The sequence below is a fragment of the Homarus americanus genome, unplaced genomic scaffold (genome assembly GCF_018991925.1).
Source record: "Homarus americanus isolate GMGI-L3 unplaced genomic scaffold, GMGI_Hamer_2.0 scaffold15667, whole genome shotgun sequence".
NCBI classification, from domain to species: Eukaryota; Metazoa; Arthropoda; class Malacostraca; order Decapoda; family Nephropidae; genus Homarus; species Homarus americanus.
The window spans coordinates 4,018,266-4,032,037 of record NW_024726107.1 but is presented as its reverse complement, the minus strand read 5'-3'; the positions used below and the strand labels follow the sequence as shown (position 1 = coordinate 4,032,037).

Genomic DNA, 13,772 nt, shown 5'->3' with positions numbered 1-13,772 from the left:
TGACATCAGTGTGTTTCCTTCACCCCTGATTATAAGGATCACCTGAGTCTCTCCCACAGTTATAATCATGGTCGTGGTTGTTGTAATCATGGTCGTGGTCGTGATACTTACAGTATCTAATATACTATAAGAAGGAATGGAATAAAGGTTAGAATATTTAGTTAAAGAAATATTCGCCATAAGGAGAGGTTAAAATCATAAAAAAAAATATGAATCACCGATGATCATTCCGAGATAAATTATATTATGAAGAGAAGTGACCTTGATTCTGGTTAGATTAGTCACCATCTGCTTAAGTCATCACCTGTGTTAAGTCATCATAGTCATCATGTGAACCAGTCAGTCAGCTGTCTGTCTGTCCTGTTAGTTGCCATATTGTCTATTTGTGCATGTATGAATCTGTCTATTTTTGTCAACCTCCTGTCTGTTTCACTGTCTATATTCACCCTGTTTCTATTGTAGTCATCTCCATGCATTACTGTTATTATCTTTTTATCTCTTCCCCTTTTCCACCCACAGGAATAAGTATACACTGTAGCTGTAAGGTGTCTGGTAACGTTGAAACTGTGCATCCAGACGCATGATAAAACTCAGCTCCCCCCCACCTGTTATATCTAACAATTTTCTGTTTCCCTTCTTTATTCTTCTATTTACTCATCTTCCTTCTTACTAATACAAACAACATTAAAAAAAGTAGGCTAAGAAAAAAAGTGGGGGGAGGAGGAGGGAGCCGTACGATAACTGCAATCGTGGGCTGGGTGAGCCAAGTCCGTTGACTTGCATCGTTTTCCAGTGTAAATAAAATGGTTATGTAATGGCTTCCTAAAGAAACCATCGATATGGGACCAGGTTTGTTCCACTGTACGAATTTTTTGCGATTTTTCCACCAAGTTTGATGAAACACGATTGTGCCGTTTCGGCTGCCCAGAGCACACACACACACACGCCTAGTCCTATAGTATATTAGATTATATCTAAACCCTAAAGTCTCTGAATATTGTTGAACAAAAATAGCTGCCACTGAGACTTTACCAAGAGGAAGCCAAGAGCTGAACACAACTTTACTTTAAATGTTTTGTTTAACATGTCTACATTCTTTACAGTAAGCTCCGAGAACTGTGAACATGTTGAACACCGTTAGTCATTATGTGGATGAAAAATACTTTTGTAAGGGGAAGAGGAGCCACTGTTTGTGGTAAAATTAATGCACACGATTTAAATATTCATGTGAATTTCAGAGCCCAAAACTGAAATCATGGTCATTTATCATTACTTACCTCCTTCACAGCCTTGTTTTTAATGTGTCATTTTGTACATAAACCAAATTATTTCAATGAAAATATTTCTTTATTTTTATTTTGTATGAAATTTCCTGTATTGTCTTAAGCATAAAAAACACCCCCCATTTACCCTGTTGCATACTGATGGTGAAGATGTGTCCTCCCAATCCATTTTTTCCGTTACAACATACCCTGCAGTCCAGCCATAAACTCACTGGTATTGGGAATCACCCTAAATAAAAAAAAAACTGACCTTACCAACAGCTAGCTACCTCTTACCTCCGATGAATCAGCTCCAATTTCGAAGGTTGCTTGGTCCCAGTCGATCACGTCTCCGTGGCCGCGGGTCCTGCAGCCGGAGATGTTGGCCAGTTCTTGGTCTTCAAGCTTGCGCGACCACACGTTCACGTCCGTTACAGCACCGCTGAGGACAACACTCTGGTTACTGCATCGGATCCTTTTCGGGAGCTGGGGAGCTACCCCAACCCCCTCATTTCACGGGAAAGGTCCATTTTTATCATCATACTTATAAATTATACTATGCAAAGGAGGCGAAGTAGTCAGTTCGCTCACCAATGGCGACCAGAAATTTTGACAGGCGAATTGAGATAATGGAGACCATTCCGAATGCAGCGCTAAAATTATAATTTAATCTTATAAATCAGCCATTTGCTAATTGGCACAAAAAATATGACAAAAATTGTCCAACATAAATCCAGAATAAAACACACTGAAGCACAATATGGATATAAGACAGTTATTTAGATGATCGAACAACCAATCCAGCTGTTCATGTACAGGATAACAAGCAGACCAGCTGTTCATGTATAGATTAACAACCAGTCCAACTCTTTGTTTTAACCCCAGTCTCATAGACAGTAGTACTTATATAAATACGGGTTAATACATTTGTGTTATATATTGATACCCCCCCCCCCCGTAATTTTCCATGAGCTGTGAGGTTCATGTTCAGATCTCGTGATGGGTATTTTCCTCTTTCAAGTAGCGTCTTAAGGATGATTAGGTCAGCCATTAGAAGCCAGCTTTCTGTAGCTCAGTTATCACTTCGCCCTCACGAGAAACAGATGTTGAAGCCCAAGCTTCCAGATAAACTTGCAGTCTATTCTTCTAACCCTCACAGCTTTCAGTGTTAATTATGGTATTATCCTTATTGAAGTGTACACTATTTATTTTTATAAATAAATGGAGAAAAGACCATTTGGGTTTTGACTACTTAACCCAACAAACTAGAGAGCTCGAAGGCTGTAATATGACAGCTCCAAAAGCTGTTATATAAGGTGGTAGCAAACAGAACGAATTTATAACTAAGACCAGTGTACTTAACTGTTCCATAGGAACCACCATCAGTGTATTACCAAATAACAGTGACTATCCTCAGTGCCAGTCTCTGTAGTACACCAGAACATATACTGTATATACCCTCGTGCGACGTTATATGTTGAGTGATACATTTAAATGTCATCTCAGATGTGACATGAAAAAAAAGTCTCAATAACATTTGATAAGTGAGTTATCAATAATTCACAGCTTTGTGGCAATACTCCTCTCAATGGCAGCGCCACACCCAACCACCCCACCTAGTGAAGGCGACATTCCCTGTCGTGTTGTGGCTACTCAGCGTTAGTAAACATCCTGTGAGCATTTTCTTCTGCAAATCCTTCGCTCACCACCTCCAGGATGTGACTCAGTGAATCTTCAGCCCTTGGCAACATACCCTCACTGGGACCCCCCCCAGTTCAGGTGTTGACAATTAGTACATTCCTTGCTTTCTTCCAGGGTGACGCAACACTTACACCAGCCATACTCCTGTGCTCAAAGAGTGGTTGTGAAATACCTGGTGGACACCACAAGTTGTTTTACCTGAGTGTTTTGGCTGTTAGTAAAATCAGTGTGTCGTAATTTCCTTGGGTAACCAGCAAGTTCCTTATATACAGGGCAACCTTTGCCTTGTATCACCACTAGATGTCAAGAAGTCTCTTCATCTTCACTGTGGGATGCACTCTGTGACCCAGTGACACTCAGTGAACCCGGATCAGGCAGCCAGTCGCATCTTCAGTGCTGAAGTCATCAAATTCAGTCATCTTGGCAACCAAGGCACCTACAGGATGTCAAAATTGGCCACCGTCCATTGCCTTCTTGGAACTTCACCAGGTTGTCTTAGCAACGGAAAAGCCATCATTGGACACCATCTTGTCTACTATTAACACGGAGTGTCATTGACCCTTCACCGTGAAACCTTCAAACCAGCCGAGTGCCCAGCGCCTGCTGAAGTCTAAGGGATTTGAGGCCAGATTTTCAAGAAATTCCTAGAATGCTTTGAATCATCAATCAAGTCTACAGTAATAGGTATGACACAGACAGACACTGTACTATAAACACAATAACATAGCCTACAGAGCACACCATCACACATCCGGCCACCATGATAGGTTACGTTTCATATTTAAGTCATAGGATCGTGGGTTCGAATCCTGGCGGGGTGAGGTGTTGATTGTGTGTGTGTGTATATATATATATATATATATATATATATATATATATATATATATACACACACGAGTACTACTTACTACTTTGTTGTTACTCGGAATCGAGTATGACGATCATCCAGCTATGATACAATGGTATGAGCTATTAAGGGTGTCTCCTACGTTGGTGAGTTCAGTACTCCTTTGGGCCATTTTGAATTTCTGCGGATGCCATTCGGTCTCAGAAACGCCCCACTGACTTTTCAAAGGATGATCAACACTTTGTTTGCTGGTTTAATAGGTACCACAGTATGTGCCTACCTAGATGATCTCATTGCCGTCAGTAAGGATGTAGATAACCATATTGCCAAACTTCATGAAGTTTTCCAAAAACTTTCTATGGCAATACTCAAAGTCAAACTTTCTAAGTGCGAATTTTTAAAATCCAGAATACAATTCCTTGGTCATGTAGTTGACGGAGACGAAATTCATACAGTTGATGCCAAAATCGCAGCTGTAGCAGTTACCTCATCCTACAAACGTTGATAAGGTACGTAGTTTTATAGGTTTGTATGGATATTATCGTTCTTTTACAAAGGCTATGCAACGGTAGCTTCACCCTTGACTAAGCTTCATAGGAAGGACGCAACTTTTATATGAAATGCTGAACAAGTGGATAGTTTTATTGCATTGAAGAACGCACTTACCAATGCACTAGTTTTAGCATTTCCTGACTACACTCAACCATTTACTCTGTGTACTGACGCCTCGAGACAAGGACTTGGCGCTGTACTAATACAGCGGGACACACGAGGAAAACATCGAGTGATTGCTTTTGCCAGTCGTAACTTAATGATGCCGAAACATGTTATTCAGTAACGCATCTAGAGGCATTAGCTGTTGTCTGGGCACTGAAGCAGTTAAGTCTTTACTTAATTTTTGGTTGCAAAATAACCGTCCACACGGATCACGTGGCAGTGACAGCGCTGTTCCACGGGGAAAATCTTTCAGGCAGATTAGCACGCTGGTATCTGACCATTCAAGAGCTCGAACCCGTCTTCGAGTACTTACCGGGACGTGCAAATATGGTTGCAGACGCTTTGTCCAGAAACATAGCACCAGTGATGCCCATTTCATCGTTCTCACACTCGTCTTTAAAAGAGGAACAACGAGTGGATCCATTGTGGTCTGCTGTTATTTTCGCTCTAGAGTCGGGGAAGGAGGTTAATCTTCCAAAGATACCACTTCCGTTCAGTCAATTTGAACTACGACAAGACATACTCCATCGCTTCAAATAGACAACTGAGGGTATTTTTACGCAAATTGTCGTACATGATACACTTCGTGCAACGATTCTAACGTTGTATCACGATGCTCCACAAGCAGGTCACCCTGGACGTGACAAATGTCTGGCGGAGGTCAGAAAGAAATATTTCTGGACTACAATGAAAAAAGACATAGAACAGCACATTGCTAAGTGTCTGGCGTGTACTCAGCATAAGGGTACTACAATGTCACCGGCTCCAATTATACCATATCCTACACCAGAACGTCCGTTTGACACAGTCGCCATCGACTTGTTACAACTTCCGAGGAGTCATCAAGGATCCTCGTACGTCCTAGTGTGTGAGGATAATTTTTCTAGATTTGTGATTTTAGTCCTACCAGCTGATAAAAGAAATGCATTTAAAACCGTTCCTATTGTATTCTAATGACAAACTGTTTACTATGGATAAACCAAACCGAAATTTTGCTAATTGATGAAGACTACTCTTTGTTAGCAGTGGATAATCCTAGAGTTTTATCTCGGTGTAAGTCGTCATATTTACATTTACACGTATGCCCAGCCTATACGTTTGCGTTTATTCCTGCTGCAGAAGGAATTTGTGAATTGGCGATCATACAAACCAACGTTCGCACAGCGCTAAGACAATGTAGCTACAGTATGCACCGATTTCCAAGAAAACTGTGCTTCATGCACATCTACATAATGTGCAGTATTTTTTCTTCCCTGAAGAAACTAGCGTCATTTTACGGTGCCAGGATGGTGGTCAACAGTTAATTGTGAAAGGTTATTATAAGGCTGCGAAATAACCTGTAGTTCGTCGACGACCTTGCCTTCCTATCATCATTTTTCATTGAATTTAAATCTTACTTCAGATTTAATTTCTTTGTATCAAGTTCCTAATTTGACTCTTAATGAACTCAATAATGTGTCAGATAAATTAAAAGTTATTTCTTATATGAAAGAGTCACAATTTATTAATCTAGAAGATCACCTGCCATTTTATTTTTCAGGGGGGATTTGCTGTACCCAGTTTAACTATTCCCACTATTGTGTTAATATTGGCAGTGATATTTTTGGTTTGTTATTATAAGTCAGTATCTTCTAAGTTTGCCATTGTACATAATAAACTCTCCCGTAAGGCGCTTCAGACTAGGGTTCCAGTAACTGCTGAACCTCAGGCTGCAGTTTCTGCAGTTTAGTGTCTACACACACATATGTTTGTAACATGGGTAGGTATATGTATGGGGTTTTTCTGCGAAACTAGTTTATTCCTTGTAGAAGCTTGGAAGGTGGTAACCGAGTCTCGTAAGAGCCCCTGTCTCATAGACAGTAGTACTTATATAAATAAGGGTTAATACATTTGTATTATATAATGATATCACTCCTCGTAATTTTCCATGAGCTGTGTGGTTCATGTTCAGATCATGTCTTAAAGATGAATAGGTCGGCCATTATAAGCAGGCTTTCTGCAGCTCAGTTATCATTTGACCCTTCTCGAGAAACAGAGGTTCAATCCCAAGCTTCCAGATATGCTTTCCGTCTATTCTTTTAACCCTCACAGCTTTCTGTGTACAATATTTATTTTTATAAATAAATGGAAAAAGGACCAATTGGGTTTTAACAACTTAACCCAACAAATTAGACAGCTGCAAGGCTGTTTATATGACAGCTCCAAAAGGTGTTATATGTTTATCTACAGGTTAACAAGCAGACCAGCTGCTCAGGAACAGGTTAACAACGAGACCAGCTGTTCAAGTACAGGTTAACAAGCAGACCAGCTGTTCAAGCATAGGTTATTAATCAGACCAACTGTTCATGTACAGGTTAACAACCAGATCAGCTGTTCATGTACTGGTTATAAACCAGACCAACTGTTCATGTACAGTTTAATAACCAGGTCAGCTGTTCATGTACTGATTAACAAACAGACCAACTGTTCATGTACAGGTTAAAAAACAGACCAGCTGTTCATGTACAGGTTAATAAACAGACCAACTGTTCATGTAATGGTTAACAAACAGACAGCTGTTCATGTACTGGATAACAAACAGACCAGTTGTTCATGTACTGGTTAACAACCAGATCAACTGTTCATGTACTGGTTAACAAACAGACAGCTGTTCATGTACTGGATAACAAACAGATCAGCTGTTCATGTACTGGTTAACAACCAGATCAACTGTTCATGTACTGGTTAACAACCAGACCAGCTGTTCATGTACTGGTTAATAACCAGATCAACTGTTCATGTACTGGTTAACAAACAGACCAGCTGTTCATGTACTGGTTATTAAACAGACCAACTGTTCATGTAATGGTTAACAAACAGACAGCTGTTCATGTACTGGATAACAAACAGACCAGTTGTTCATGTACTGGTTAACAACCAGATCAACTGTTCATGTACTGGTTAACAAACAGACAGCTGTTCATGTTCTGGATAACAAACAGACCAGTTGTTCATGTACTGGTTAACAACCAGATCAACTGTTCATGTACTGGTTAACAACCAGACCAGCTGTTCATGTACTGGTTAATAACCAGATCAACTGTTCATGTACTGGTTAACAAACAGACCAGCTGTTCATGTACTGGATAACAAACAGACCAGTTGTTCATGTACTGGTTAACAAACAGACCAGCTGTTCATGTACTGGTTAACAAACAGACAGCTGTTCATGTACTGGATAACAAACAGACCAGTTGTTCATGTACTGGTTAACAAACAGACCAGCTGTTCATGTACTGGTTAACAAACAGACCAGCTGTTCATGTACTGGATAACAAACAGACCAGTTGTTCATGTACTGGTTAACAACCGAAAATCAGAATATTTATAAAGAAGCTGACATAATATCAAATGTTAGGCTGAGGCAGTATTGTGTTGTGGAAGACAGTGTTGTGTTTGGAAAACAAGATAGGACCAATACAATTAGATACCGGCGAACTGCTGTAACTGATGGCGACGGAGAAATAAGCAATAATCTGAACTGGTATTTTTCATCAGTTTTCACAAACGAAAATTTAAACATGATACCCGAGGCACCGACTATCTACAGAGATAATGAAGAAGATGGAGAAAGCGAGAGAGTACCGACTAGTAACGAGATATTTGCCAGATTATTAAGGGAATGTAAGGAAGAACTTAGTATGCCCTTAGCAAACTTGTTTAATATGTTTTTAATAACCAATGTAGTACCAGAATTCTGAAGGATAGCGAATGTGATACTGATTTTCAAGATGGGAGACAGATCATTATCCTCCAACTACCGGCGAATTATGTATTAGCTATATGATTTCACATTTATTGTTTTAATTGAGTTATGGAACTCTTTCAGTGGCTGGGTTTGATCTAAGCACTTATAGCTGTTTTCTTGTTTATTGTAGACGCAGCTATATACACAGATGTAATCTGAGAGACTAAATTATGAATCCTTTCCAGGGTCCAGGGAAGTGTTGTGAATAACACTTTGAGATAACACTTGAGTTATGTGTCTCACTTCCCTGCCCAAGTGGTAATCCTCTACTGGCCTCTATGTGTCTGAGAGAGGCATGGGAGCGAGCCGGCTGTTTTGACTAATCAGCTGACCTGCCCTCGACCTTTGAGAGAGTTACAAGCCCAACTGGAAAGATGTTCGGACACACTTCCCAGCCTCCCTTGGTCCCTGTTCACCTAGCAGCAATGCAGGTACCTGCTGTAAATCGAAAGTTGCGAATTCGTATTCAGGGACAAGTTGTTGGAGCTTCCATTAACTTGCTTAGAACTAAACCATTGACTCTTCAGGCTTCTACGCCCTTAACTCATGAGAAAAGGCAAGCATGAACTTAGCATGCTTCCCTGTTAGGCGCTGTAAACGCTTCTGCGGTTCACCTTACACAAGGATGTAGGGTTTCAAAAAAAAACTGTCTGTCTGTCGCCAACAACATGTTGACTCACTGGTTGAATAACTTGGTGAATCAGTTGGTGTTATTCTTTTGGGTGAATATTTATATAAAGCAAAGGTGCTGTTATTCTATTAGATAAGGAGTGGTGATGAAACACTCTAATAAGACTGATGATAACATACACTATTAGATAATGAGTAATCGTGACTTACACTTTTAGATAAGAGTAATGTTGACACACACTCTCAGATAAGGATTAAAGTGATGCTCACTTTTAGATCAGAATGATTGTGACACACACTATTAGATAAGGAGTTATGGAGAAACACAAGAATAGATAAAAGTGATTGTGACACAATATTAGATAAGGTGTCACGGCTAACCAGACTAATAGATAAGAGAGATGGTGACACACACTAATAGATAAGAAGTCGAGGTGAAACACAATAATAGATAAGAGTGATTGGTGACACACACTAATTTCGTAAGAGTGATGATGCCACTATTAGATAAGAGCGATAGTGATACACACTAATAGATAAGAGTGATGATAACAGAATTAGATAGGAGTAATGGTGATACACAGAAATAGATAAGGAATGATGGTGGTACAAGCTAATAGATAAAGAGTGATGGTGATACACCTTTTAGATAAGGAGTCACAGTGACACACACTGTTAGATAAGAGTGATGGTGTCACACACTAATAGATAAGAGTGATGGTGACACACACTAATAGATAAGAGTGATATGACACTATTAGATAAGAATAATGGTGATACACACTAATAGATAAGAAGTCGTGGTGAAACACAATATTAGATAAAAGTGTTGGTGACACACTTTTAGATAAGGAATCAAAGTGACACTCACACTTTTAGATAAGAGTGATGGTGACACACACACCGTTAGATAAGGAGTCATGGTGAAACACAGTAATAGATAAGGAGTAATAGTGACACACTAATACTGTAGATATAACGATGGTAATGCACTATTAGATACGGAGTAATGGTGATACACACTATTGGATAAGAGTGATGGTGACAATATTTAAGATAATGAGTGATGGTGACTCATGATATTAGCTAAGAGTGGTGGGGACAGTATTGAATAAGGAATGATGGTGACACACATTATAGATAAGAGAGGTCGTGACACACACTAATAGATAAGGAGAGATGGTGACACACTATTAGATAAGGAATAATGGTGTCACAAACTTTTAGATAAGAGTGATGGTGACATACACGTCAGGTAGTAGGTAGCAGGCAGCTATCATACTGGGAGGTCCTACCACCTGGGAAGAAATTGGAAGCTTGATGTGTTGTCTAGTGGTAGACACTGCTGCCATATGGCATCACGAAAACTGTGACCCAAGTCCCAGGTTGATGATCTGACTTTCTGCCTCATTTACATATAATTGCAGGGTCTCAATTGATTATCTTACTTTGACAACACAACATACATATATTGATTCTCACTATTGTTTATGGGTCTTTATTATTATTATTATTACAGTGTTGTTATTAGTATTATTGTTATCATTATTCTTCTCACTTATTTTTTATCTATTTTTTATTAAAATTTTTATTTATTATGAATTATTATTATTTAACTTATAATTTTTATTTTTATTATAAATTTTATTAAGTATGCATTAATAATAATAATAATAATAATAATAATAATATTAACATTATTATTATTATTATTATAATTCTGAAGCATGGTTGTTACGATTTCTTTGTAGTTGTCAGCACGATAGTTTCCAAGAAAATTCTTTGACACATTGACAAATGATTCCCATGCTTTTTTCTCCAGTGGGTTCAATGTTTTGGTGAATTCGCTATCATTAACTAGTATACGAATTTGTGGTCTATTCAAGACACCTGCTTTCAACTTGGCTTCGGAAACCACACCACCAAGTTTCTGAGATAAGTATGGAGTCCCAGCACTGAATTGATCCATAGCTTTGATGAAATTTTTAGCCAACCCGAGCTTTAGATGCAGTGGAGGCAAAAATATCTTTTCTGGATCTACAAGCAGATTGTGAGCACAGTTAAACCGTCCAGGCGCATCTCTTGGTCTTGTCGGCCAATCCTTTCTCACATAGTGCTCTGCATCAGCTCTGCTGTTCTACAAGCACAAAAAGCACATGTGCTTTGTGTAGCCACTCTGAAGGCCCAGTAGTAAACTGATGACTTTGAGATCGCCACATATCTTCCACTGGTGTTTCTCATACTCTATAGCGGCCAACAGAATTTTCATTGTTTCATAGCTCTCAGTCATTTTTGTTGCGTGTGCTATTGGGACAGATGGAAGCCGATTGCCATTGTGTAAAAGAACAGCTTTCAGAGAGTCTTTTCCTGAGTCTATAAACAGCCTCCAATCCTCTGTCTTGTATGTTTCAGACTTGCAGAGTTGTTGCATGAGAGATACTGCGTCCTCGCAATAACAAAGGTTGTTTGCCATCTTGAAAAATGCAGACAGCTGTCTATGTCGGTAACGCGCTGTAGTGATATGCACTCCATCTTCTAGCAGGTTACGCTGCTTTAGTCTGGATCCCAAAACTTCAGCCTTTTCTTTTGACAAGTTTAGGTCCCTGATGAGATCATGAAGCGCTTCTTGAATAAATAGTTTAGGCCTGGTATTTTCAGAGTCATCCTGGTAGTCGTTTCCCATTGAGGTAGAGATAGAATCGGAATCACTCAATTCTTGTTCAGTAGGTGGATTTGGGACTGGAAGTTCAGCACTGTGCGGTACTGGTCGGATTGCAGAAACAATATTGGGGTACTCTACCTTGCCTCGTGTCTTGATTTTTATTCCCTTAATATTTGTGAGACAGAAGTAGCAGTCACTACTGTGGTCTTTAGGTTCACGCCATATCATTGGTACGGCAAACGGCATTCCTGAACTTCGTTTACCACACATCCACTCGCTCAGGTGGTTAACACAAGACTTACAGGCTACATGAGGTGCCCATTTCTTGTCTTGGTCACCCAAATGACATTTGAAGTAACTTTTGTAGTTCAGTCGAACAGCTTTTGTGATTTGTTTCTTGAGGCTACCAGGAGTGAAGGCACCACATATGTAGCAAAAACTGTCAGCACCGTTCACACACTTGCGACGTTCCATGTTTTGTTAATTTCAGAGTAACTACAAATCATGCAGGTGTAGATATGCAATATCATGAATCAGCAAACTGAAACAAACAAAAAAGCATAAATCAGGACAAAATAATTGCCTAAGTGGAGCCAATGAGCATATAAATTACTGTATGAATAGCATGGTACACTAAATATATAGATATGCTGGTTCTGGAAAACTGAGCCTGATACAGCTATACGAATGTCATAATTGAGTTCAGCACATACAATTACACTAGAATCAGACTGTTTTGATCCAGAACCATGAGAATTTTTTTTTTTTATGTTGACCAGTGTTATTATTATTAATACATTTTCGCCCCCCGGGCCCAGATGTGGGTCAGTGACCTGTGCCCAGGTGGGCTAATCCCGCCCCCCCCCCCAAAAAAAAATAATATAAATAAATATACTTCATGAATATCAATATCCCCCATACTAATGAGGTGATGATTTTGGGCGGATCTATTCCTTGGACCTATAATACAAAGAGAAGATGAACTTGTGCATTGTTGCAACCTAAGAGGCCAGGGTCGTATCAGTGTCACTATCACTTATTCCAATTAGAGTGAGTTACCATCACTCATACTTATTAGTGTGTGTCGCCATCACTCATACTTATTAGTGTGTGTTACCATCACTCATACTTATTAGCGTGTGTCGCCATCACTCATACTAATAGTGTGTGTTACCATCACTCATACTTATTAGTGTGTGTCGCCACCACTCATACTTATTAGTGTGTTACCATCACTCATACTTATTAGCGTGTGTCGACATCACTCATACTAATAGTGTGTGTTACCATCACCATACTTATTAGCGTGTGTCGCCATTCATACTTATTAGTGTGTGTTACCATCACTCATACTTATTAGTGTGTGTCGCCATCACTCATACTTATTAGTGTGTGTTACCATCACTCATACTTATTAGCGTGTGTCGCCATCACTCATACTTATTAGTGTGTGTCGCCATCACTCATACTTATTAGTGTGTGTTACCATCACTCATACTTATTAGCGTGTGTCGCCATCACTCATACTTATTAGTGTGTGTCGCCATCACTCATACTTATTAGTGTGTGTTACCATCACTCATACTTATTAGTGTGTGTTACCATCACTCATACTTATTAGTGTGTGTGCCATCACTCATACTTATTAGTGTGTGTTACCATCACTCATACTTATTAGTGTGTGTTACCATCACTCATACTTATTAGTGTGTGTCGCCATCACTCATACTTATTAGTGTGTGTACCATCACTCATACTTATTAGTGTGTGTTACCATCACTCATACTTATTAGTGTGTGTTACCATCACTCATACTTATTAGTGTGTGTCGCCATCACTCATACTTATTAGTGTGTGTTACCATCACTCATACTTATTAGTGTGTGTTACCATCACTCATACTTATTAGTGTGTGTCGCCATCACTCGTACTTATTAGTGTGTGTTACCATCACTCATACTTATTAGTGTGTGTTACCATCACTCATACTTATTAGTGTGTGTCACCATCACTCATACTTATTAGTGTGTGTTACCATCACTCATACTTATTAGTGTGTGTTACCATCACTCATACTTATTAGTGTGTGTCGCCATCACTCATACTTATTAGTGTGTGTTACCATCACTCATACTTATTAGTGTGTGTTACCATCACTCATACTTA

General features: G+C 39.3%; 1 protein-coding gene across 1 annotated transcript in view; it reads right to left on the bottom strand.

The window, feature by feature from the left end:
• LOC121865361 overlaps positions 1-13,772 on the bottom strand; it is a 202,374-nt gene that overhangs the window by 127,280 nt on the left and 61,322 nt on the right. Inside the window, exon 5 of the mRNA XM_042364698.1 lies at positions 1,560-1,704. Coding sequence (XP_042220632.1) covers positions 1,560-1,704 — 145 coding nt within the window. The remainder of the gene's footprint in view (positions 1-1,559; positions 1,705-13,772) is intronic.